The sequence below is a fragment of the Acartia tonsa genome, chromosome 13 (assembly GCF_053477335.1).
Source record: "Acartia tonsa isolate MP-2025a chromosome 13, ASM5347733v1, whole genome shotgun sequence".
NCBI lineage: Eukaryota > Metazoa > Arthropoda > Copepoda > Calanoida > Acartiidae > Acartia > Acartia tonsa.
In genome coordinates this window covers 8,995,155-9,022,243 of record NC_137272.1, presented here as the reverse complement: position 1 = coordinate 9,022,243, position 27,089 = coordinate 8,995,155, and the positions used below count along the sequence as shown (strand labels likewise).

General features: G+C 32.0%; 1 protein-coding gene across 4 annotated transcripts in view; it reads right to left on the bottom strand.

The window, feature by feature from the left end:
* LOC145304626 (hexosaminidase D) overlaps positions 1-27,089 on the bottom strand; it is an 88,682-nt gene that overhangs the window by 24,606 nt on the left and 36,987 nt on the right. For all 4 annotated transcript variants that reach the window (XM_080146548.1, XM_080146550.1, XM_080146549.1 and 1 more), the window contains 12 exons: positions 24,790-24,844; positions 23,845-23,936; positions 21,959-22,025; positions 21,222-21,264; positions 20,195-20,243; positions 19,441-19,545; positions 18,951-19,031; positions 12,888-12,982; positions 8,612-8,717; positions 3,436-3,503; positions 2,424-2,497; positions 602-730 (listed from right to left, as the gene is read on the bottom strand). In XM_080146548.1, the coding sequence (XP_080002674.1) occupies positions 602-730; positions 2,424-2,497; positions 3,436-3,503; positions 8,612-8,717; positions 12,888-12,982; positions 18,951-19,031; positions 19,441-19,545; positions 20,195-20,243; positions 21,222-21,264; positions 21,959-22,025; positions 23,845-23,936; positions 24,790-24,844 (964 nt within the window). The remainder of the gene's footprint in view (positions 1-601; positions 731-2,423; positions 2,498-3,435; positions 3,504-8,611; positions 8,718-12,887; positions 12,983-18,950; positions 19,032-19,440; positions 19,546-20,194; positions 20,244-21,221; positions 21,265-21,958; positions 22,026-23,844; positions 23,937-24,789; positions 24,845-27,089) is intronic.

Sequence of the window (27,089 nt, the reverse complement as noted above, 5' to 3'; positions counted from 1 at the left end):
ATGTGGGGGGGGGGGCATTGAACGACTAAGGTCTGGAAATGGGCCTGATTGCTAAGTGTTAGCAACCTTTATTTTTAGGTCCTTTTTTTCTTAAAAACTTCAAACTAATAAAAATATAAAAAAAAACTATTTAATATGTACCATTTCTACTATGTCGATTTAAATATATGATATGTTATCTTGAATGTATCATTACAGTTTTGTCTCTATTGAAAGTAGAATGATACATTACTATTATGTCGATATAAATAAGGAAATCAATGTTTATGAATACGCTGATATGTTAACATGAATGTATGATTTCAGTTTCGCCTCTATTGAAAGTTTAATCTTACATTTCAAAAATCGTATCGGCGTTGAAGATATCTTCACCAAGAGAGGGGAAAGTGGAAGGGTAGATTACAGTTTTAGAGGGTCCAAACCATAATCATAGATTATGTTTCTGCTTCTATAAAAATGGATTCAACTCCCTAACTGATATATGTTTTAAAAATAGGTTAAAAACAGTTTAAGGTTATTTTTCTTATCATAATTTGGGGATATATATCAATTCATCATATTTTGTATTATCCATTAAGATCCCTCCCTAAAGAACATTTACCTGTAAGAACAATCCCCTTGAAGCCGCCAGTGAACTTATTCTCCTCCTGTCGCATCACCTCCAACCAATTCAACTGGTTGACCAGGTGGCGTTTAGCATCAGGTACTACCAGCGTCTCTCCATGCGCTCCTAGATAGATAGATAGGTAGACAGGTAGATAGATAGATAGATTGATAGCCAACTGGTTTACCAGGTGGCGTTTAGCATCAGGTACTAACAGGGTCTCTCCATGTGCTCCTAGATAGGTAGATAGATAGCTATGTGGATATATGCCTGAAGATAGCTGAAGATAGCTAGGTAGATAGATAGATATAGACAAGATAGATAGCCAACTAGTTGACCAGGTGACGTTTATCATCAGGTACTACCAGCGTCTCTCCATGCGCTCCTAGATAGTCAGATAGATATATATATATAGATATATACCTAGATAGACAGATAGGTAGACAGATAGATAGATAGCTAACTGGTTCACCAGGTGGCGTTTAGCATCAGGTACTACCAGCGTCTCTCCATGCGCTCCTAGATCGATAGATAGATAGATAGACAGGTAGATAGATAGATAGATAGCCAACTGGTTCACCAGGTGGCGATTAGCATCAGGTACTACCAGCGTCTCTCCATGCGCTCCTAGAAAGATAGATAGATAGGTAGACAGGTAGATAGATAGCCAACTGGTTCACCAGGTGGCGTTTAGCATCAGGTACTACTAGCGTCTCTCCATGCGCTCCTAGATAGATAGATAGGTAGACAGGTAGATAGATAGATAGATAGCCAACTGGTTGACCAGGTGGCGTTTAGCATCAGGTACTACCAGCGTCTCTCCATGCGCTCCTAGATTAGTAGATAGATAGATAGGTAGACAGGTAGATAGATAGATAGTTAGCCAACTGGTTCACCAGGTGGCGTTTAGCATCAGGTACTACCAGCGTCTCTCCATGCGCTCCTAGAAAGTTGGATAGATATATACCTAGATAGACAGATAGGAAGATAGCTAGGTAGATAGATAGATTGCCAACTGATTCACAGGGTGGCGTTTAGCATCAGGTACTACAAGGGGATAAATAGATAGCAAATTAGATATTTTAGATAGACAGTTTAAATTGTTCGGTCGTTAGCATAAGGTTTTACTAGTGTCTCTCCATGCGCTCTTAGATAGATAGATAAATAAACAGCTTGATAGCAAGTTAGATAGATAGATTAAATCAATAAATAATTAGAATCAGGTGTTACTAGGGTCTCTCCATGCACCGCTAGAAATATAGATAGTTTAGCAGGTAGATAAATAGATAGACAGTTTATATACTGTTACGGATGAATAAATTGAACGTACTTTAAATTATAATTAGATGGATAGATAAATAAAAATCAAAATATTGCTTAGCCCAAAGAATTAAAAATTAAAAGAAATTATTATGAGACTCAATTATTGCAAGTTAATATTTTATTCTATAAAACAAAATGAAACATTAATATTTTATTGCCCCAATAAAAATGTAATTATTTCTGTCTGTACGACAAAATATTTTACCAGATTTCTTTTAACAATTACTATCAGCTGAGCCATTTATTGCTAATGATCTCTAAAAACCATCTATGTGCTAGAGGCCCCTTGAAGCATCTAGAGGCACTTGAGGAGGGGCGAGGAAGGAAGTCCATCCTTCACTTACAATTTTTGAATCAAAAAGAAAGATTAGGAAAAGTTTGGTAGGGAGGTACTTTTTTCAGGGCGATTTTGGAGGAGGGTGGAATATGGAGTGCCTCTAGAGACATATAGAGGCGTACCCTCTAGTTATAAAGTTATAGTTAATTTACAACTAACCTTTGAAAGCACTTGCAGTCCAAATATAAGGAAACACTGCTGAAAACTTGTCCCAATTGAAAGATGGCATGAACCTAAAAATAAAGGAATCATAATCATAGTAAAATACAGTGTGTTTTTTTATGAGAACTTTTTGGAAAGCAATTTTACCCCACTTATAGTTATCAGAATTTAATGATTAACGGCTTATTTTCTTCGTTTTTTATAACCATTTTTAGAACATCAAAAAAATATTTCAGTTTTTATTTAAAAAGTACAGTTAAATCAAAAACTCAAAACTTAGGTGTCAACATCTAAAAAAGGTTTTAGCGCATTTTTCTTAAGCTCAAATCTTCTACCCTTTGCAAGAAAAAAATTTGATTTTCAGTAGTCCACTTTGGGGGGCCAGTACTCCCTCCCTGGTTGAGATATGGCCTTCAAACATTAATATGTTTTAGTACATGTCCCCAATAGTATCTGTATCAATTTTTAACTCTGGATCTCAACTTTGGAGCGTTTTGCAGCCATTCTTGCAAAGGGTATAAGATTTGAGTATGAGAAAAAATGCGCTAATACCATTTTTAGATGTTGACACCTAGGTTTTGAAATTTTTATTTTACTCTACTTTTTTAATAAAAACTGAAATATTTTTTGATGTTCTATAAATGGTTTTAAAAAACGAAGAAAATAAGCCATTAATCATTAAATTCTGATAACTATAAGTGGGGTAAAATTGCTTTCAAAAAAGTTCTCATAAAAAAAAAACACACTGTATCATTATCTTATTTATTATAGCGAATTGTTTGTGACAAACTGTCTTTCGGTAATGCTAAATGGTTTATTGTACATTTTGATCATAATTTCAAACAGCATTGATTCTTTGCTTCTACGTAATTGTCCTTGTTATTAATGCAATATAAGCCAAAAATTCCAAATGCATAAAAATTAAGAGTCGAATTAGCTAAAGTAGATTGCCCCTCCGTTCTGTTGTTAGTGTAATATTTATTTAATTTTCCATGACAATTTGTATTACCTATAGACATCCTCTGCATAGACCCAGACCATAGGTTCCACAATATTTGCTAGAGGCATCATTTCATCCTAAATAATAATATTACTATAGACCCAGACCATAGGTTCCACAATATTGGCTAGAGGCATCATTTCATCCTAAATAATAATATTACTATAGACCCAGACCATAGGTTCCACAATATTTGCTAGAGGCATCATTTCATCCTAAATAATAATATTACTATAGACCCAGACCATTGGTTCCACAATATTTGCTAGAGGCATCATTTCATCCTAAATAATAATATTACTATAGACCCAGACCATTGGTTCCACAATATTTGCTAGAGGCATCATTTCATCCTAAATAATAATATTACTATAGACCCAGACCATAGGTTCCACAATATTTGCTAGAGGCATCATTTCATCCTAAATAATAATATTACTATAGACCCAGACCATAGGTTCCACAATATTGGCTAGAGGCATCATTTCATCCTAAATAATAATATTACTATAGACCCAGACCATAGGTTCCACAATATTTGCTAGAGGCATCATTTCATCCTAAATAATAATATTACTATAGACCCAGACCATAGGTTCCACAATATTGGCTAGAGGCATCATTTCATCCTAAATAATAATATTACTATAGACCCAGACCATTGGTTCCACAATATTTGCTAGAGGCATCATTTCATCCTAAATAATAATATTACTATAGACCCAGACCATAGGTTCCACAATATTGGCTAGAGGCATCATTTCATCCTAAATAATAATATTACTATAGACCCAGACCATAGGTTCCATAATATTTGCTAGAGGCATAATTTCATCCTAAATAATAATATTACTATAGACCCAGACCATAGGTTCCACAATATTTGCTAGAGGCATCATTTCATCCTAAATAATAATATTACTATAGACCCAGACCATTGGTTCCACAATATTTGCTAGAGGCATCATTTCATCCTAAATAATAATATTACTATAGACCCAGACCATAGGTTCCACAATATTGGCTAGAGGCATCATTTCATCCTAAATAATAATATTACTATAGACCCAGACCATTGGTTCCACAATATTTGCTAGAGGCATCATTTCATCCTAAATAATAATATTACTATAGACCCAGACCATAGGTTCCACAATATTTGCTAGAGGCATCATTTCATCCTAAATATTAATATTACTATAGACCCAGACCATTGGTTCCACAATATTTGCTAGAGGCATCATTTCATCCTAAATAATAATATTACTATAGACCCAGACCATTGGTTCCACAATATTGGCTAGAGGCATCATTTCATCCTAAATATTAATATTACTATAGACCCAGACCATAGGTTCCACAATATTGGCTAGAGGCATCATTTCATCCTAAATATTAATATTACTATAGACCCAGACCATTGGTTCCACAATATTGGCTAGAGGCATCATTTCATCCTAAATAATAATATTACTAAAGACCCAGACCATTGGTTCCACAATATTTGCTAGAGGCATCATTTCATCCTAAATATTAATATTTTCATTATATAAAAAAATAAGAGCTTAAGGTTTTGCTAACCACTACACTAATATGATTCTCTTAAAGCTTCATATAGGTGCAGGTAAAGTTTATAATTATTTAGGGGGAAAATAACTTCAGCCTTCAAAGATAAATCGCCCTATGAATAAATTCCCCAACCACCACCCCTAATCAAAATAAAAAAAAAATGCAAATCAAAGGGTCTTAACCCTCCCCTTCCTCACTTCTTTCAAATGTTTCTAGAGGCGTAGTCACTTGTCTAAAATATTCATTCTGTCATTTGAATTGTTGTTTTCCTTGCAAAATTGTGTGAAATGTTTGTTTTATAACATTACAACTACATTAATTAAAAAAACACATTAAATATTAAAAATAAACGACCAAATTTTACACTGTCATAAGTTTTGGTGTTAATAAATGCAAAGTTTTTCTACATTAAGGCTGTGTCTGTAAATTTGTATTTAAGTCCTCCAACAAAGGACAGATGTGAATTGTTTTTGGATAACTTCTACAATAAGTTTTTACATGATTAAACCTAATTTTATTTTATATGATGATTCCTAGACAATCTGGCACGAATCTTATCTTTATGAAACTCATTTACAGCAGAACTTTTTATCAAAAATATTTCAATCTTTTATGAACGATATAGGTAGATCTTGTTTTATTGTAATATTAATGAATCAAATTAATAAAGTTCAATACACTTTATTGTCTCTTGCAACAGTTTATAAATATTTTACATATTTTGTGCATTTTTGATGATTTATAAAAAAATTACAAGATATAAAAAATTCTAGCGACCGCATCCCTTTTATAATTAGTTTTCTGGAACCAAAGAGGGATGTATGGGGAATAAAATGGCTTAAATATATCTAAATGATTTTTTTAAAATAATAAAATATTTTAAAACCATCTCTATCAAAGACGCAGGATGTTTGTTTGTCTATGTGTGTGTGTGTGTGTGTGTGTGTGTGTGTGTGTGTGTGTAAGAATCTCGTTATAAATATTATAATAATGTAAGGTATAGTGTTACACTTAGGTATAAATATAATTGGGTATTAAGAAACTTTTTTAATAATAAATAAATAACTTTTTTTCATTATTGACAAAAATATTCTATACACATTATTCTAATTTTTTATTGTGTATGTAATCTATAACTTAATTGGGCTGTTTATTACACTATTTTCCAAAGTTTTGTTATGGCGTTTTCTTATTTGTTGGCTAACATCTTTAGGCCCTTTTTATTGAACTTTGGTTGGTTGTTTCATAAAGTTAAGTGTCCAAACGTTTAAACCACTAACTTTAATCTACAGAAGGAGTAATAAATTCATCGACAATTGTCTAATTCCTTTACATCCCTGTATTTATTATTATTAATTAACTCTGTGTATTTGTATTAAAGTTGTTATATGCATTAGTTGTTAAACTTTGCACCTAAATGTGGTTACATATGTTCTTAATTACCAAATTACTACCTTTATATTACTAATTACTTCGCCCCTATAATCTAATAAGAAGGGGGTGGGGGGGAGGAGGTATAAAAATAGCATAAAACCACAATAAATAGGCTACCAGGAAAATCATAAAAACAAGTAAGATTATTATCCACTAAGATCTTAAGCCATTGACAAAAAAAATCATACTTTACACTATAGGATAGTGTTTTATTTGTAATATAACCATTAAACAGAATGCATTCTCCATAAAGTAATGTTTTATGCTTTTTGTTGTTGTAAAGAGGAGGGGGGGGGGGGGGGGGCGGATATGCCACTTTTTGAAACCAAAAGTAAAACGTGCATGATCTCAGCCCATAAAAGAGTTACAGCTCTAAAATTCGACACAGCAGTTGTTCACAGTTCCATATTGTTCTCCACAAAAGAAACTGCTGTGTAAAATTTTAGAGCTGTAACTCTTTTATTGATTGAGATCATGCGCGTTTTACTTTTGGTTTCAAAAAGTGGCACATCCTCCTCCCTCCTTTCAAATTAGAAAGCTTTTTATGTCCATTCCCCCCCCCCCCCCCTACCTATGCTAGGAACACAGCCACTAGTTTTAGTTTTACAGCTATTAAAGTTTTACTCTAACCTACATTTATAATTTTAAAAAAAATATTTTAGTAAAAACGGAATAAAAACTGATTTTTTTTTTATTTTGACACAAAAATAAAAATAAAAAAACAGAAAAATGCGACTGAGATTTAAATTTGAACATAATTGGTAAGTAATCTTCTTCATTGTTTTGATAATATACGTACAACAATATGAAAACTTAATTTTATCTTAATTTCTCTAATATTTTCCATTATAGTAAATTAACCAAGAAACTTTAAATCATGGTTTAAATCCTCTAATTAACCAGTGGACCTATTACCAACCATCCAGCCCCCCCAGGCCCCCCCCCCTTCCCTAAATTACAGAAAATATACCGTTAAGATGAAAATTGGCAGGGAGGAAGGGACCAGTGAACTGTAAATTATACTGGTACCCAAACTTGATAATCACTTGATCTAATTTGTTGGCTCAAAACTTTAGATACTTTTTATTGAATTGTGAATGGTTAGTTCAAAACGAGTAGTGTTTAAACTTTTGATGCAATCACTAATCTTAATTACAAAAAGGGGTAACTTGGAGTACCATCATTGGGGATGTATATCAATATATTGTCTTATCCCTTAAGATCCCTGAGTTTTAACAGTGAGGTCCACTAGCAATAAGAGGAAAATTCCCAGATTTTCTTAATTTTGTGTCGAACAAAGGGTTTCATTAAATCCATTATCCGCGAGTCAAAAGAAAATAATTATTTGACTCATTTAATTAAGTCATATAATATTTCCAGTCTACTGACTAAAATGATTCAATTTATTTCAGTTTAAAACCTAAAAAAAAGCTATTGGCTTTATCCCTTGATTCTAGGGTCTTTTTCACTAGAAGAGCTGTGGTAAAACCTGGCCTAATACCTGCTCTGATCCAAAACTAAACTTCCTTGAAGTCAGTCCATTCGTTTATAAGATTTTTATTTACATAAGAATCAAAATATTTTAGGCATATTTTTAGTTAATATGTTTGTATGTCCTATAAAATATCGTGAATGGCTGGATCGATCGTTCCAAAGTTTTCATTGGTCCTGGGAAGGTTTAGAGCTATTAGGAAGGTGGGTATAACCCCAACCCCGATAAAGATATGGCCTAAAGTGAAAAAAATAACCCCTCTCCCACGCGCGAATAATTAGAAATTTAATAGAAATTTACAAGGTTTAACAAAACTGGTAGTAATATCATGATTTTCATTTTATTATTCGTAGAAAATTGTCTGTTATACGATACATGATTTTAGAATCTATTTTAATCCAGCGGATATAAACCGTTTTCTAAGCCATACTAGAATAGTTATTTCTCGCATCGTATTATAAACAGCTTTCTGCGGATATAGAATGTATGTATTATAAGATTAAAACCAGTTTTTTTAGCCCCGAGCTGCCGAAAGCATGGGCTAAAAACTGGTTTTAATCTTATGATTGTACATTTTTATATTCGTAGAAAGCTGGATATAATACGGTGCTAGACATAGTTTTTTCGTATGTATGAGAACCAGTTCCTATCCACCGGATTCGAATGAATACTGTAAACAAATGTACCAACCTCCATAAAATTTCTTAGCATATCATCCCATATGATAGGCTTGACTCCATATCTTGCACTCGCGTAGTTGGCAACTTTAGTCACGTGCTCAACAAAAATGTTGTTCCTAGAAAAGAAAAAATTGGTAATTAAGTCTAGGGATGGTTTTAGTCTATTTTACTGCTTTTTAACCTGAAGGTGCACAACCGCAAAAAAATGTTAAAATCAGGAGTAAGGTATAGCCAACAAGCGAAATAAATCTAAAATAATATTTGGTGGGCAGATATAAGTCTTCAATTCTACCAAATGTGTTGCCCCCAACGACAGCTGAAAATCACGTTTAGGTTTCGTGATTTTTATTCTCGAATTTATTACGTTGTTGGTATAAGCTATATTAAAATAATTAAAAAATTATAAGCAACAGTTTATCATATAGAAGGTTAAATCTCTGAGTAAATATGAATTTTACATATTTATTAAGAAATAAAAAAATGCTCTCTTCAGATATATCAACGTAGAACTCTTATTTATTATCAAATGTTTCGGTAAAGTCAAAACTACATGAATTAACAATATTTAAAAATAATCCTAGCCTATTCTATGATTCCTATGGCTTTGTATCCACAAAAATTACCTTATATAATAATTTTATGATTATTTATACATTATATTGTTATCTTTTTATAAACTTTTCTTGAAATTATAGAAGCAAAGACAGCATCATTTATAATTAGCAAACCACAAAGTCATTGATGGAAAAACGGAAAAATTGGTTACTAAAACAGATCTTCAGTTGCAATGGAAAATAGGAAAAGGAAAAGGACATAAATAAAAGAAAATCTCAAAACCTTTAAATAACAAATTTGAATTTATTTTTTAACTTGACTGACAGACTCACGGGCGCCGGATATTGTATGCTGTTAGGTAAAAGGCATCTTAACATTAAAGTCAACAATCTGTCTTAAACAACAACGGAGAAAATCACATTTACCATACAAACAGACACACGGACGGAGAAAGTGAATAATATAGTAGCTATGCTACTACAAATAATAATTACATTAATTAGCACCTTAGTATTAATAATATTGTCTGTTGTTTATCTATCCAATCAATATCCAATGAATATTGATTATCATCAGTATTACAATATATACACAATAGGGTGGGTTCATATCGGAATTAGACAAAGCGGGGATATGCAACAGATAAAATTAACCTTAAAAACATTTCTGACCGAAAAAGAATTAAAAAAAATTGAGTTTTAGAACACGACCACTTAAAAATATAATTCATTACTTATTAGTATGCAAAGACGACATTCAAATTTTTTTGAATCAGAACTATGGCTTCATGGTGCTCCCTGGAAAGGCCTTGAGGAGCTGAATCAGGAACTTTTGTCCGTTTCAAAATATCTTGTTCCTAGCCTTAGAAATTACTAAAAAAACAAAAAATTTTAAGGTTTATTGAGAATTGTCTAATTTGTAGAGGTTTTTTAGATTTTCTCAGGCTAGGAACGAGATTTTTTGAAACGGACAAAAGTTCCTGACTCAGCTCCTCAAGGCATTTCCAGGGAGCACCATGAAGCCATAGTTCTGATTCAATAAATTTTTGACTCCCATTTACAAATAGCTATACAATTGAATGTCTGGTCGTCAGCGGTTTTAAGACTTAGGATAAATTTTAAATCATCCCGAGGTGTATTATATCTATATAAATTGAGTGCAGATCCCCGCTTTGGCCTCAGAAAAAAATGTCCAAAATCGACCCACCCTAATACACAATGCTAATAAATAGACAAACATTATAGATAATAGATTCTCTTTCCCATTCTAAAATGTATATCCTATTATATAAAGTAGTATGTTTTTTGGTTGTAGCTTAAGATATCGATAACTATCGAACCAATTAAAAGGTTCAAAAAGGAAAAGGGAATGGTTTAAATTTTATTTTTACATTCAAGTCTTGGTATGGTTTTAGGCTTTTTTTATGCCCATCTCTTTCCCTTTCAAATACAGAGCCCCTATCCCTAAATGCTAGATGCGCAGCCACTAGTTATATTATATAGACAATGATAATAAATAGACAAACATTATTATAGATAATAGACGGTAGATTCTCTTTCCCATTCAAAAATGTATATCCTATTATATAAAATGATTGAATTAATTGAGTTCTTCATTTTTTGAAATCTTCTTAGAAAATGGGATTGCCTTCGGCACTTTATTTTTAATGGTATGGTTTTAGGCTATTTTTATGCCCATATCTTCCCTTTTTTATAAAGAGCCTCTAGATGCCAGAGGCGCAGCCACTAGCTCTAACATAAAGGTACCTAACATTTGGTATTGAAGGCTGCGATTTAAGAATTGGACTGTTTGAGTTTATTATTTTAGGAAAGATTCACATAGGTCTTATCTTGATATCCAACTATATGAAAATATGCGGTTTTGTGAAGTATTCAAGGTGTTGTAATTTGATTATTATCAAGAGAGTAATTTATTTACAAGATTACAAAAAAATGAAAATTATATTAGGTGTGATTTCAATTCCGCACAAGTCACTAGAAAAAATTCTTCATAGGTAATCCCATTTATTAAGGGATCTTTATGGGAAAGACAGCAGAAGATAAAAAAAGTATAATATATCTCCAATAATAAATCTATAGTATAGATGTATAACCAGACAACTTCATGCATCAACCTGTTGTGGACTTTTCGTCTTCTAGCAACTTGCTTTTGTAGCGACTTGGCTGTGTTAATAATCCCGACGCTACGGGTTGTTTTTAAAAGACCTGCTACGGGTTGTTTTTAAAAGACCTAATTGAAAGTCGGCAAAGGTTCTCGGGATGGGTACAAACAGTAAATTATTTAATCCCTTCCCCCTTTATTGTTTTACACTAATTCGCCAATGATGACAGACAAAATTACCCCTTCTGTACATTAAAATCAATGGACACTTCAAGTAACCAAATTTTTTGAGGCAACGAATAATATATCGCAGTTTTAAAACTTTAGATGCCAGTGCAATTTACAGTCCAATGTCTCCTCCCAATCTGCATTTATTCATTTGCTATTATGTCTTTGTAAACATTTATGTGGATGTAATGGAACACCATTATATTTTATTATATTATAATTAAGTTTCTCTGATTACAATTCTTTTAATATATCCAGGGAGGAGGAGGACACTAGCAGTTGAACATTTCTTTCTTTTCCCATTAAAAAACATTAATGAAGAATAGTTATTTCTCGCATCGTATTTTAAACAGCTTTCCGCGGATATAGAATGTGTAGTTATAAGATTAAAACCAGTTTTTTAGCCCCGAGGTGCCGAAAGCAAGGGCTAAAAAACAGGTTTTAATCTTATGATTGTACATTTTTATATTCGTAGAAAGCTGGATATAATACGATGCTAGACATAGTTTTTCCGTGTGGATGAGAACCGGTTCTTGTCCACCGGATTCGAATGAATACGAGAAACAATAATCTATCATTAATGGCATAGCCCCAGTTTTACACAAGAAGTACAAGATCCCTTTTCCTTTTTTTATTGAAAGTCTAATGTAATTTCCTATAATAATTAAGGCAGAATATTTTTCTTAAGATGCATTATCTATCCATTGATATCAGCTTATACCAACACTGAAAAAAATCACGAAACCTATTTTAGATTTATTTTGCTTGTTGGTTATGCCTTATTCCTGCATTTATATTATTTTTTCTTAATGTATCAAATTACTTTTGCCAATGTTGTTTGTTTGATTATAATATTAAAACTATTTTTTCTTCTAAATAAAACAATAAATAAATGAGTGTCTTATTAAATCTCGTCAACGGCAGAACCTATCATCCCAAAATTTTCAGAAAAATTTAGCCCAGATTTTCGGCTATTCGGATAACTTCCCCCCCTCCACTCCAGGTACAATTACTCTTGGGAGGAAAGAGGTATCCTCCCCAAAAATAGTTATATTTCTTCACCGGATCTATCAGAAGTTTTACTGTAAAGGAGAACCATATCGGTCCTGCGGTTACAAAGATCTTAAGCTAAATAAAGTAAGACACACAGACACCCAGACATCCAGTTCATTTTACAAAACGATACAGATTATTTTACAGAGAACAAATAAAATGTAAACATTTTTTTTAAAAAAGACTGCTTTCAAAGATTACCAATTTTATAGAAATCGAAAAGCAACTTTATGTATTAAATTAAATATGTAACGTAAAAAAGGACCGTCAATAATCGAGAATAAAAACAAAGCCTTATAGAATAAGTTTGGAATTTAAAAACTATTCACCTGGGTCTATCCATGCAGGGTTGACAAGTTCCAAGATGATAAACTTCGTCACATCCAATATGAAGATATTTGGCATCCGTGTGTACTGCCATTACCTAAATAAACAGATAGATAGATAGATAGACAGGGTTGACAAAATCCATAATGATAAACTTCGTCACAACCAACATCAAGATATTTGGCATCCGTGAATACTGCCAATACCTAAAATACAGATAGATAGATACCTTAATAAGATAGATAGATCCCTGAATATAGATAGATGGATATAAATACAGACAGGGTTGACAAGTTTCAAGATGATAAACTTCGTCACAGCCAATATGAAGATATTTGGCATCCGTGTGTACTGCCATTACCTAAATATACAGATAGATAAATAGACAGGGTTGACAAGTTTCAAGATGATAAACTTCGTCACACTCACATCCAATATGAAGATATCCACCACCTTAATTTAAGTTTTTAAAGGAAGAAAAAACATAAATATTTTATGCAAAATAGATAAAAAAAAACCTGGTTTGGACATTTTTACTGTAAAGATACCTATTGGCCCAGCGGTTAGCAAGATTTTTGGTGCAACCACACAAGACAGATAAACAAATATTCAGCCTCTTTATAAATTACTAGCGGCTACACCCCTAGAAGCCTCTAGGGGAACTTAAGGTAAGAGAGGTAAAAGTTGACCGTATCCCATTTTAAATTTGAGTTTAAAAAATATTTTTTGGGGGGATGGGGATGAAGACACCCTCCCCAAAAATAGTTTAAAACCTTCCCAACACCTATCAGAAGCTTCATTATAAAGGAGAATAATATCGGTTTAGCGGTTAGCGAGATCCTTTGGGACAGACAAAAAACGCTTACTACTTTATATATTAGGATTACCTAACCATAAGGAAGAGCGGGGATATTTGACTGTTAAATAAACTAGTACCCAAAGTTTATAAAAACGTTTTCTAATTCATTGGCTTAAAAACTTTGGGTACCTTTATCAACTTTTGATTGGTTATTTTGATATATTTATGTGTGTCAACCAGGAGTTTTTATCTCCAAAAGGGCAAATTATGTCTATTAACATTGGGGTCGAATATCAATTTATTGGCCATTGTCTTATCCCTTAAGGTCCCTGTCATACAATGTTGTTGTTAAAAATATTTAAATCTAGGATCTAGGGAAAAATGGTAAGCATCATTTACACAAAACAATGTTAGCACACACATATACACACACATACACACACACACACACACCTCTACTCACACACACACCCCTACACACACTCACACCTCTAAACACACACACACACACACACACACATACACACATACACCCTACACACACACATATACATTCTTTTCAATTAATCTTATCTTTTATCAGTAACATTATCAACTTTCTTTCTTCCTTAAAGTTCGATCCTTCAATAATTTTCTTTAAAAAAATAATAGATAATCTGCGTCTATCTAATCTTTTCTTTATATTTTTCTATGATATCCTCTTATATATCAAAACGCTACTTATACCAAAGGCTTCGCCCCTAGAGGTCTCTAAGGGCGATAAAAAGCAACCAACTTATCTTATTAAATTTCTCTTGGAGGGTTACTTTTTATAGGACGATTTTTTCTAGGAGGGAGGAGGTATCTTTGTTATATGAGCGGTTAGCGAGATCCTTTTTTTACAGATACACACACTTTTAGACATCCCGTATCTATTATATAAGGATGATTATAAAGTCTTTTTTCTAAAAATGGATAACGACAAATTTAAGTATCAGTCTGTGTGGAGCCATGGAGGAAGGGGACGCAGGACTGTAAATTACACTGCTAACCAAAGTTTTATAACCACATTATCTTATGTGTTGGCTTTAAAACTTTGTGTACCTTTACTGAATTTTGATTGGTTGGTTCAAAGATAATAATCTACAGAAGGGGTAATTTTGGGGTGTATAGTATAGCAATGTATTGTGGATTGTCCTATCTCTTAATATCCGTGGTGTGGCGCATTGTTTTGTATCCGCAGTGCTTCAAACACGGCAATTTCAATGACCTGTGCCATAACAAAACAACTGAGGATATTATCCAGGGATCAAAAGGGATAAGACACTGGCCAATAATGTACATCCCCAATGATGTTACACAAAATTATCCCTTCTGTAGCGTAAGATTTGTGGTTGAAACGTTTGAACACTCAATTTAGTAAACCAACAAATCAAAAATCACTAAAGTCCCCAAAGTAGTAAAGCAAACGAAGAAGAAAAAGTGGATAAAAAAACTTTAAGGACTTGTGTAATAACAGCCCATTTTCCCCTATATCTTATATTGGGGGGTCAGGTGGTTTGTTTCATTATTAAAGAGCAGTATTATAACTTATTATGGGTCTTCTAATTTTGCATGATCAAAAATGCTTTGAGTTATCTTTATTTGATTTTTTTCAACTTTTCTTACCCTCCCTTCCATCTATACATTGGAAGCTTATATACAAACAATAAAATGGCATTAAACCTGTCTAAAACAAAGATTCTAGAAAAATTTTTGTGGGAATCTTGATTAGCACCCAAATGGACAAACACACCAACAAATAAACATCCTACTACTTTGCTATTTATATTTTCTTAAATTTTTACTATAATAAATAAACAACCTCGGATGCCTCATTAAATAAAACTACTGGTAGCAAATAAAAGTTTTATTTACTAGAAACATTATCGAGTCGGAAGCATAAATCTTTGTTATGACCCTTTCGGGCATAATATGTTACTTAACATGGATGAAAACAGCCATAAAGGCGAAGCTAAATAAGTGAAATATTTAATATACATATATACAATTTATCGAAAATATTACTAAAAGTAAGGGGATGTCATAGTCTGACTGTGTGTGTGTGTGTGTGTTGCGATAGATCTCGCTAACCGACCGCTGAACCATTAATGGTTCTTTTTTACAGAAAAGCTTTCTTTGGAACTAATTCATGGGAGGGTACTACCACCATACTAAGAGAAATCGTCCACAGGAAAACAGATAACCTCAAAGATAGTATCTTTATATGGGATTCTTAGCAGTGAAAAGACAATGGTTAATATATTTATATTTTCCTCAACTTAGACTGTCTGTGGTATTCAGATAAAGAATGGAGAAAAAAGTTGACTAATCTAAGAACAATTGTCCCCTCCCTCTCTAGTTAAATTATGTCAAAAAAATATATTAAATTGTGTGAAAAAAATGTAATTATATCCAACAATGTCAAACACAACAATTTGTCAACACACAACAGTTTTGGCAAATAACCTTCCACAAAAATACAAGGATGTTCGTATATAACATACTGAAAAATCATGTTTTTTCCACGAATAATAAAACAAAAATCATAAAATCAATACCAGCTAAGTTGAGCTGGGATTTCGGGCCCATGGCCTAAAGTAGAATTAATTTTATATATCTTTTTTTTATTTTACTACCCCCGTAAAGCTGTCTTATAATATGAAGCGATAAACAATTAAAATTCCAGCTGCCTTTAACTCGAAATAAAAAATATATTAATCAGGAAGAGATTTGCATATTGGCATACAAGCCTAAAATTGCAATACTGACAGAAATATGACAAACAGACGAACGGAAAAATACTACTCTGGAGAGTAGTTTTGATTCTTTAAGGAAACATGACGTAAAGCAATAAATTAAAATTATGTTGTATGTAGGTGTGTGTGTGTGTGTGTAGGTGTAATTGTATATGTGTGTAGGTGTGTGTGTGTGTGTATAAAATATAAATATAACTTTAAGAAGGCTACAAAACAAACAATTACTTGGTTTATGTTTATACAAAACTTCTGAATAATGTATGCCAATAACCCGTGACAGAGGCACTCATCGTCGGGAAGGTGATAGGTTCGAACCTCGGCTTAATACTTCGTCATACAACTTAAGACGTTAAAATGGTTCCTATTGCTACTTTGTCAGGTGCGCGAAATTAATAGTTAGAATAGAAAAATGCCTTGGCAAAAAACAGGCGAAACTCTTAAACATGCAGTTAGGACCTCTCAGACAAAAAAGGGTTGGTTGTCAGATAGGTGTTAAATAATCTAATATCCCGGGTGTTTGGACAGAAAAGGAGACTTTTTAACCTGGGTTGTTGGACCTAGCGTTTGAGTGTCATGGAGAGCAACTCGCCCTTTCAACAGAGGGGTTATCAACCCACCCGGCCCCCATTTGGCAAAATTTAGATATTTGGATTAAAACCCCCATGGCAATGATCTTCACCCTCCTAATAATAAAAGTGGTGGCAAAAAAAATCATCGGATCCAGTAAATTATATACTGTATGCTCATACGTATTGGTAATCTTTTAGCGGTCTATCTTGAATAGCAGCTGAGAAATTCAAATTTCTTAATTACCATTTTGAGTTAAAAATTTTTTTTGTTGTATCATATGAAGGTTGTTATGGTTGCCGCATACATGAAAATAAAATAAACCTTAACCCTATAGACCTTATGTCCGCATTTTACAATATAAACCTACAGGATATAGACATATAGTTTATTCTACAGGGAGGGTACCCAAAGTTTTATTACATAATATATCTTTATTTGGTACAAAAACTATGGGTACTTATATTAAATATTAGTTGGTTGATTTAAATTTGCAGTGTTAAATCCCTTTAATCTACAGAAGGGTTAATTTTGTCTTCAATCATTATGGGTGTACATCAATTTATCATTAGAGTAAAACCCAAGAGAAGGAAAGGGTTAAATAACTGTATCTCCCCATCACACTGTCCTTGTGCTTAATTGGGTCATTGAAAATCAACCAATGGTGTGGTGTGCATTAACACAGCCAAGTAGCAGAAAAAAAATTGGTAGCAGACGAATAAGGTCATAGAAAAAGGAAGGGAGGTAGTTATCTGTCTATATATATATACTATAGATATGTTAATTTATTAACTAATGTCTTACCCCTTAAGATCCCTTTTGTGACCCAAAACCATGTTGGATGGCCTTTCTAGACTTGAGCTTTAAACAACTTTTTTAATGACTTAGATTGGTTAAACAAAAATACCATTTCTGTAGATAAACTTATTGGTTGAAAAGTTTGAACACTTTAATCCAACAATTAAAGATATCGTGATTATAAAACTTTGGGTACCAGTATAATTTACAGTCCAACGTCTCCACCCTGCATGGGAATTTAATTAGATTTGTGCCTCTAATCTAATATATTCATGTAATGTAAATAAATACTAACTTAACTATAGTCTGAGGCATTACAACAAAATACAGTTATATTAAATTAATAAAGGGTTTTAGCATGTCTACAGCATAACTATTTAGTTTTTCTATATATATATTTACTAGTGGCTACGCCCCGTAGAGGCCGCTAGGGGCACTTGAGAAGGGCGGGGGGGGGGGGGGTTGAATTCAATAAACCAATTTTGTATATTAGATTTTAAAAGAATTTTTGGGGTGGAGCGGGGTCAACCTTCCCAGAATCTATTAAAAGCTACCCTGTAAGCGAGATTCTTCGGTACAAACAGACAGACAGGCAGACATCCTGTTACTTATTTACAGTTAAGAGGTGGACTTGTCGGTATTTTCTTTTATTTATTTCATTTAAGCCTTTTTGAATCGTCCATACAATAATTTTAAAAATAATTGTGAAAAAAATATTTGTAAAATAAAACACGGGTATCTTAATGAATTATAAAACTTTGGGGACCAGCATAATTTACAGTCCAATATCCCATTGCTCCCTGGACATAATTCTTATGCGGAAGCATGAGACCCGCGATCATTGGTGATAGGTTGGAATCTCGGCTTAACACAGCGTCATAACTAAAGACGTTAAAAATGGTTGCTACTTCTGCTATGGTCAGGTGCGCCATAACACAAATCATTACCATGCACAGTTAAGTCTGGCAATCAAAGGGTTGGATGTCTAAAGGGCGAATGGACGCTTTACACCGCAAATAAGACGCAGCGTATGTTTCAAGGTGAGTGGAGAGGTCTATAACACGAAGAAACATCAATCCTCCTAGAGGTCATAGGGAACGAATAGCAAAGGAATATTATTTTACCTGATCTATATAATCCTTGATGAGTGGGATGGTTTCATTCATGCACGGACAAATACTTTCTGGCATCTCAGGATGATCTCTGTACAATTTTAGAACATTTATCTTTTAAGCAGGACATAAAATAAACCCCATCCCATTTTATTTTACTTATTTTAAACTAGGCCAATTGAGGTGGGGGAAGGTAAGTTGACCCCCCTCCCACACACTTTCCAAATTAGTTTTTTTTTTAAATGTAGAATTATTTATTTTTTGAGGCAATTTCTCTTGGGAGGGTTTTGAACACTCCCTAAATTGGCATATCCCAAGACCTCACCCTCACCCAAAAGCAACACTCTAAAAGGAAAACCATATTAGATCTATAGTTAAGCAAGATCCTTCAGAAACTGATCCTGTTATTACGATAATCCAATAATAAAACAATTATGAACAATTAATTAGGCTTAGGGTCGGTTTTTATTCAGCGGAAATTAATTGGATGTTCTAAATTCCTTAAATGTTGAAATTGTTGAAGTTTGAGAATGAACTCCATGTGCCCGAAAGTTTGGACCAGAGGGATGGATTCTAACCCAAGTTGGCGACATAGCTCTAGCAGTTCCTAAATTTTAATGGTAATTATAAAGGGAGTGCAAAAAATGCAGACATTTTTAAAATTGAAATTAGAAAAGTAGAAAAACACTATGCATATCGTTAGAACCGCTATGAACTCTATTTTTAGCAAATATAAAAACGATTCCTGTGCTACGCATAGTTTAGGAGCTACGTGTTAAAATGTCCGAACTGACTTAAAACTTGACTTGCGAGTAAATTTTGGGACATTTTACCATCTGGCTTCTAGATTATTTGTAGCACAGGAACCGTTCTTATATTTCCAAAAAATACAGTTCATAGCGATTCTAACGGTATGCATAACATTTTTATACTATTAACACAAGCCGCGCAATTTTAAATTAAAAATGTTGGCATCTCTTATTGCCAAGCATCTTCTCTAATTTTTTTTGTTATATTTTAAAATTTACTCGCAAGTCAAGTTTGACATCAGTTAGGTTATAATGGATACTTTGTAGCCCCGCAGTGGTTGCACGTACGGGGATCCCTACTTGAAACAAGCAAACAGTCACTTTCAAAATCACACAACATTTTAACCACATTTAAACAACATTTTAACCACTTAACTTTCGGACAGACGTGCGGACAAATGCAATTATGAAGTTGCTTGTATTATTGATAAAAATGAAATAACTTACATGAACTTCGTCCAAAGTGTAATGATTCGAAGTCGCAGCAACCTCTAGTCTAAAATAAAACAAATATCGTCAATAAACTGCCTATACTATAAAGTATTAAGGGATTTAATGGACGATAAATTGATATACACTCCTAATGATAATAAACACAATTACCCCTTAAGTAGATACAAATATTTGGTATAAAATTGGGACACTCATAGTTTGGAATTAATCAATCAAAATTCAATATACAACGCGTATGTTGAATTTTGGGTACCATTGTAATTTACAGTCCAATGTCCCATCCCTTCCTGTTAAATTGGTCAAATAATCTTTTGATGACGTACTGACAGACGGACGAACAGACATATTTCATTAACAGGTAAGCTGCGCTTTTATTTTATTTTGAACCGATTGATTTCATTGTTTCTACCACCAAAAGTCAACACACATAAGGAAAACTTAAATAAAACAATTTTTGAAATTCACAAAATTCAATTTTCAAGTATTTACTTTTAACTTCTGAGTTTTATTTCTCCCACGGATTTTTAGGGATAACACAATTGACGATATATATTTCCTAGTGTACATAGCCAATGATATTAAACAAGTTAAAAAAACTACCCCTTCAGTAGATAAAGGGTTTGGAACTTCTAGTTTGGAACCTAACAAACTTAATTTAATATTTAAATAAATACCAAAAAAAAATTAGAAAACAAATAAGATAAAATGGTGTTAAACTTTGGGTACCAGTGTAATTTTCCAAATGAAGGGTTCTTAAATATGGGATAAAATACTGCACATATTTTTAAATTCTTAAATCTTTCCAGTATGGCTCCAAATCCCATACTTTTCCGTAAAGCCTGTTTTTTTTTTATACCTACTATACCAAGAAATAAAAAATGTTTTCAACTCACTCCATAAATCCTTAAATCCAAACCCTATGAAACTTTGGCTTATCAATCAATCAATCAATGTGATTTTTAAAATGACAGGTTCTTGTATTGGGTATCTGTGTAATTAAGTATAAAACTTTGAAACTTACCTTCCAGTAAAAGGAAAGGTGTCTTCCCATTCCCATAATACTCCTAAATAAAAATATAATATTAAAACAAGGATGAAAACATCCATAATTAGCAGTGCATGCACAAGAATCATAGATGGGAATACGGACAAGGAGTTAAAACAATTAATGATTTGTTTAAATCAAGAATTTAAATATAATGGAGAATTTAATCACGAAACCTTTCTCACGTATTTTTAGATTTTTCAATTTTCATATTTTGTAGCATAACTGACAGACCGACGGAAAAACTAAATTCTACACTGGATGCTCATTGGAATAGGAAATCTTTACAAAAAAATTAGCCGTCTATCTTGAATACTAGCTAAGAAAATCACAAAGCGTTACGGATTGACAGATATAGTGAATTATATAGTGGATTCACTTCTAAAAAACAACATAAGATTTTAATATTTTTCTTTAAGTAATTTCTTCGATTAAAAAAAGTACCTATTGATTTTCTACTATCTTATAAATGTTAGGTCTAAAACATGCATGCTTCAAGCTTTGCTCATCAAATTTATTGATTGAAAAGTTTGGACACTACAATCTTAATCCAACCATCTATTAGCCAATCTGTAGTTTGGCACTACTAGATTGGAACCAAAAGTTTGATAAAATAACCAAAGTTTTAAACTAAGGAAAAAGATAAGATAAAACTTTGGGTACCAGTGTAATTTACAATTCTATTTTCCCTCTCTACACCGTGTTCTATTTACCTGTAGCTCCAATATCTTTGACGATAAGGAGAACCTTCTTGATGTAGGAGGCTTTGGGCGGGGCACCCTAAAAATAATTTAAATATTATTTTTATTAGCTCTAGCAAGAAATGTATGGAACAGAGAACCTAAATAATTTGAAAGCTGGGGGAAGGTTATGTGCTCGCTAGCTTTTTATTGGGAAAGCACCAAAAATGTTGGGGAACTTCAATGGAGGGACAGATAAAATAATATAATCGATTAATTTAAAAATGAAGGCAATACAATTAACAAAAAGCAATCTTAACCGAAGCGTTTTTTATCCGAAATCTTTATTAATCATAATTGCAGCAACTTAAAATTTATTGTTATTAAACAATTTATCATCTAACCTCGCGTCCATTCTTCATTTAAGGTCATAAATCAATGTTTTCGGTCAACTAATCATTTAAAAAATAGTACATTTTTAAAAGGATATTTAGGGTAAGTCCGTCGGTCAATCTGTTATTCATTTTTTTATAACACGTATTATATTCATTAATTAAAAACGTAAAATTGATGTCACTATAGATAAAGTAGTGTTCATTTGTCGAACTGTTTTTTTTTGTAGATTTTCTTTTATGGATATTGTCATCATATTTAACTGTCAATTAATAAAAAACATACATATAGGGGCTCTGTGTTCAAATGGGTAAAAAAAGAGCAGAAAAATGGTCTAAAACCATACTTTTTTTGAAGCTCCTCCCCCCCCCCCACCTCAAAAAAGGAGAACCCAATCAGATTAAAATCTTAAGCTTTCTACAAAAAATATTACTACTTTTTATGTAAGAAGAATGTTTGTTTTATAAATTTATGTAGGTTGGACTTTAAAATGGCGTTTGACATCAATATACAAAGATACTTTTCTTCTGTAAATTTTTTAGAGATTAGAAATTCTAAATCACAAAGCCATTTATGTATGTATGTTTCATGTATAAAAATACTAAATTAAGACTCATTATTACGACGTACCGACGGACAGATCCTAGTTGTAGAGTAGCTTCGTTATCAGAAAATGTTTAATCTATACAAAATTTACAGTATTTGGTCTGTAGGTTTTTACAGTAATTTTCTCAAGTTTAATGACTGCAAAGAAGTAGCTGATCAATCTTATAAAACTCAATACTCGATTCAAACGGCAAAATCCTTGTTTATTTTAATGGAGAGTGTTATACCCCCCACTCCCTTTCTTTTCCTGATAAAATCAGTGGATTTCTATGTATTACCTTGGACATATAATAGACATACTTATTATAGTTCAATATACCAAAGTAACAAAAAATTATATATTGAAATATAAAGGTTTAGTGAATTTTATCATTACCCCCAATCACCTTTTTTGTCCCTTAACATCTGATTTGTAACTTAATTTGACAGTTTGTCCGTTCATCCTTAATTTTTATTGTACTTCGCTATTTATTGATATTGTCATCCTTATTTTAAAAATCTTAATAAAATATGGTTCTCTTACAGTATTTTCCTATCCTGACTTTTTGTTCGGGAAAAATAGGAACTTACAGAGGACCAACTATAAAAAAATCGACAAGATTTTTAGTGGGTCAAGTATAATAATTTATATAACGAGAAAAGTTTATTTTAAACTAAGAATGAAAAATACCTGGGACAGACATAATAATGTAGATTAAAATCTTTAGTTAAAATGTTGGACCCAGCTAGTTCAGCCTTAACTAATTCAAATTAAATAAAGGTTACCGCCAATAAAGTACCCAATGTTTTAGAGCCAACGATAACGTATTTATAAAACTTTGGGTACCAGCTTATGTCCCCTCCCTTTCTGCTTAAAAATACATTTTATAAGTCATAGTTATAGAAATACATGAAATATTTGCTTTTAAATTTAGTTTTACCTTTAAATCAAAATGAACAATTCTGTGTTTAGGTACATAGGGTTTTCCATCCAGAGAACTGCTGGGGTATAGCTCTCCTGTGTTTAGCAGTCCTAAATAGATTCTTTATTATAACAAGGAGAAAAAAGAGAAACAGAGAGAATAGGCGACATATCACAAAAAAAACACAAACCCTTATAATATGAAGTATACTTGTCTTTGAAGCATGACCGATAGACCAACGGAACAATAAAAATTTAAATACTGGCTGCTCATTGGCACAGGAAATTTCACCAACAAAATTTAGCTGTCTATATTTAAAAACAAGGATGACAACATCCATAAAAGCGAAGCACTGAAACGGTAGGACAAACGGACAACTTGTATGGTATCTGAACTGAATAATCAAAATTTAAAAGTATTAGAGTCGAAGCAAAATTGTAAGTAAATTTGTTGAAAAAACTGCTTGAAGCAGGATAATGTTTATGGACATACTTACATTTTTGGACTTGATTATAGAGTTGCTTCGCTTATAATATTGTTCGTTGTTGTCCCAGGAATCAATATACCAAAAATCAGATCAAACGGATAATTAGAACACTTGAAAATTTGTTGTTAAAAAAGTAGAAAAATCAACATTTTTAAAATGGACGTACGGACATTCTGGTAATGATTATAGAGTTGCTACGCTTTCTAAATCGTGCCAAACTACTACAGGAATCATCATGCAAAGTTTGAAATCGATAGGACAATTATAACATGCCTAAATTAACGAATAAAAGCTATCTATCTCAGACTGACGTACGGACGGACGGACCGACCCTAATTATAGAAAAGCTTCGCTTTTAAAAATTATATTTCTCTCACGGCGTTACGAACTGCCTGACAGACTGATAAAATGTATTGTTAAATATAATATTACTTAATTTACCAATCTTCAATTGTCTTGTTATTTATAATAATTACCTTGATTTTGCTGATTATTGTAAGCAGCCTGGCCGCTATTCCAAGTTTGAACTCCCTGCAACAAAACAAAAATAATTAAAATCATTAAAAAGTGTCATAGGTTGATCTTGAGGGATCTTGAAAGTTAAGACAATGAACGATAAAATTATGGAGGATAAACAATATTACCCCTTACAAAATTACACTGCTACTTTTGGAACCAATTAAAATTTAATAAAATTACCCAAAGTGTAAATGTAAATGAATAAGATAAGGTGGTTATAAAACTTTGGGTACCAGTGTAATTTACACCCCAATGCCCTCTCCCTCCCTACTATCAAACCGTCTAGTATAGCAAAAAAATTATCAATTATAATGAATGATGAATAATGATTGTAAAATTGAAGAAATACTTAAACCTGGATTTATTAAATTGAAGTGTTTTAATTTCAATGATAAAATGTAGAACATAACATTCAAGATTGTATCACATTTCTATCAAATTGAAATGGAATAAAAGTGCTTTTGCATTGCAACCAAAATTTTATTGAAGTAATAAATTAAAAATATAGTTTTCTATAAAACAATTTATTTGAAAATTCTGATATATTTAAGAACAAAAATTACTTTTTAGAATTTTTAAAAGAAGAATTTAAGAGTAATCTTTTATAAAGGAGAGATTGGAAATGAAGGTTACTTTTCCTTTTAAATACCCTAAACTAAATATAAAACACAATGCTAAGTAGCTATTAAATAATATCCTTGATTGTTCTACAATTTTCCATATTATCAAAAATTAAAGGTTTAAATCCCTTAAAATGTGTAAACACCATGGTTATCAGGCTAAACTACTAAGATAGTTTATCTCCAAATATTCAGAGCAGATTTAACAAGATTAACCAAGTATATTCAATTTTCAAACAGTTGGATACTTGAATAAGTGCTTGACAGAAAAAATAATAAAACATAAAACATTTAAATTTATAAGTTAATTATTCTCATTCTTGCAGTTGTTCCTCTAGCATCTATGAGCTTTGCATTTAAAGGGTGATGTTGGCTGCAGAAAAAAATTTTAAAACCCATCTAAGACTATATTTCAAAATAAAATAGTCTAATCTGAACCCAAGTTAAGATTCCCTAAAAAGGAGAGTTCAGTTAATTGGCTAGAAAGATCTGAATAAAAAAAAAAACCTTAAAGCTTCACATAATAAGATAATTTGGAAGGCATTGTTAACATCATATTGGCAATAGAAATATTATTTTCTTAAATTTAGAGCACTTTTCATCATATAAGAAAAGTAAATTAAACTAATCCATTATCAAACAGGCAATGAATCTATTTCAGATTATATCAAGAAGATTTAGATAGTATTCAATATGAGACAGCGCAAAGATGGATTTATTTCCAATTACCATGTAAATTTAAATCAACAAACATTTTAATATACAACTACTTTTAAATTGAATTTAAATTGTAACATTTAAAATGCTACTTGAGATATTTGTATCCCTATACTTTTCAGTAATATAATCTTTGTGAAGTTTATATCCCCATATTTCTTAAAATATGCAAAAAAGTGTTTGCCGAATAATTTACTTTAGATACATTTAATGGCCATTCAGCAACAAACCAATAAAATTATTCATCATATACAAAATTATGGCTTACAATTAAAATTGACTTTTCTTCAGATTTGAAATATTCTCTTTAAAAAACTCTGGGTAAATTTAAACTGCTGTTAAAATGATTTTATGCATGATGATAACAGTTTGAACATTCTAAGAAACACTAACTCTTAAGGCTGACATAAAATGGGATATTAAAGCTTTTTTAGGATCAAATAAATGCAAAAATCCACTCGTTTGCCACGCAAAATAACTTTCTTTATTAGCTTGTAGATTAATATCAAATTTAGAGTGCTAAATATTCAATGTTCTCTTTATATCTATGAACAAACTTAGTATTGAACCAAGTTTAGATATACTCTTAAAATTTTATGTAATTAGTTATTACAAAAACAGAAGCTATGCCAATGTTATCAATGGGCAATTTTAATTCTTGTTTTAAAAGGAAAAAATAAAAAGGTATTTACATAGGGAAAGGGGTGGATTATAGGGAATGAATTCTCTTTTTAAGGGAGGATGCACACTTTTCTGGGCCTATATAAATCTTTACTTGAAAGGAGAACTATATTGGTTCATCATTTAGGAAGAAACTATGCTACATACTGAAAACCTCCTGTTACTTAAATAGAATCATCTTTTTTGTTTTTTTTCTGTGAAAACACTATAGAATCTTAAATCTACTCCAAGCTAAAGCT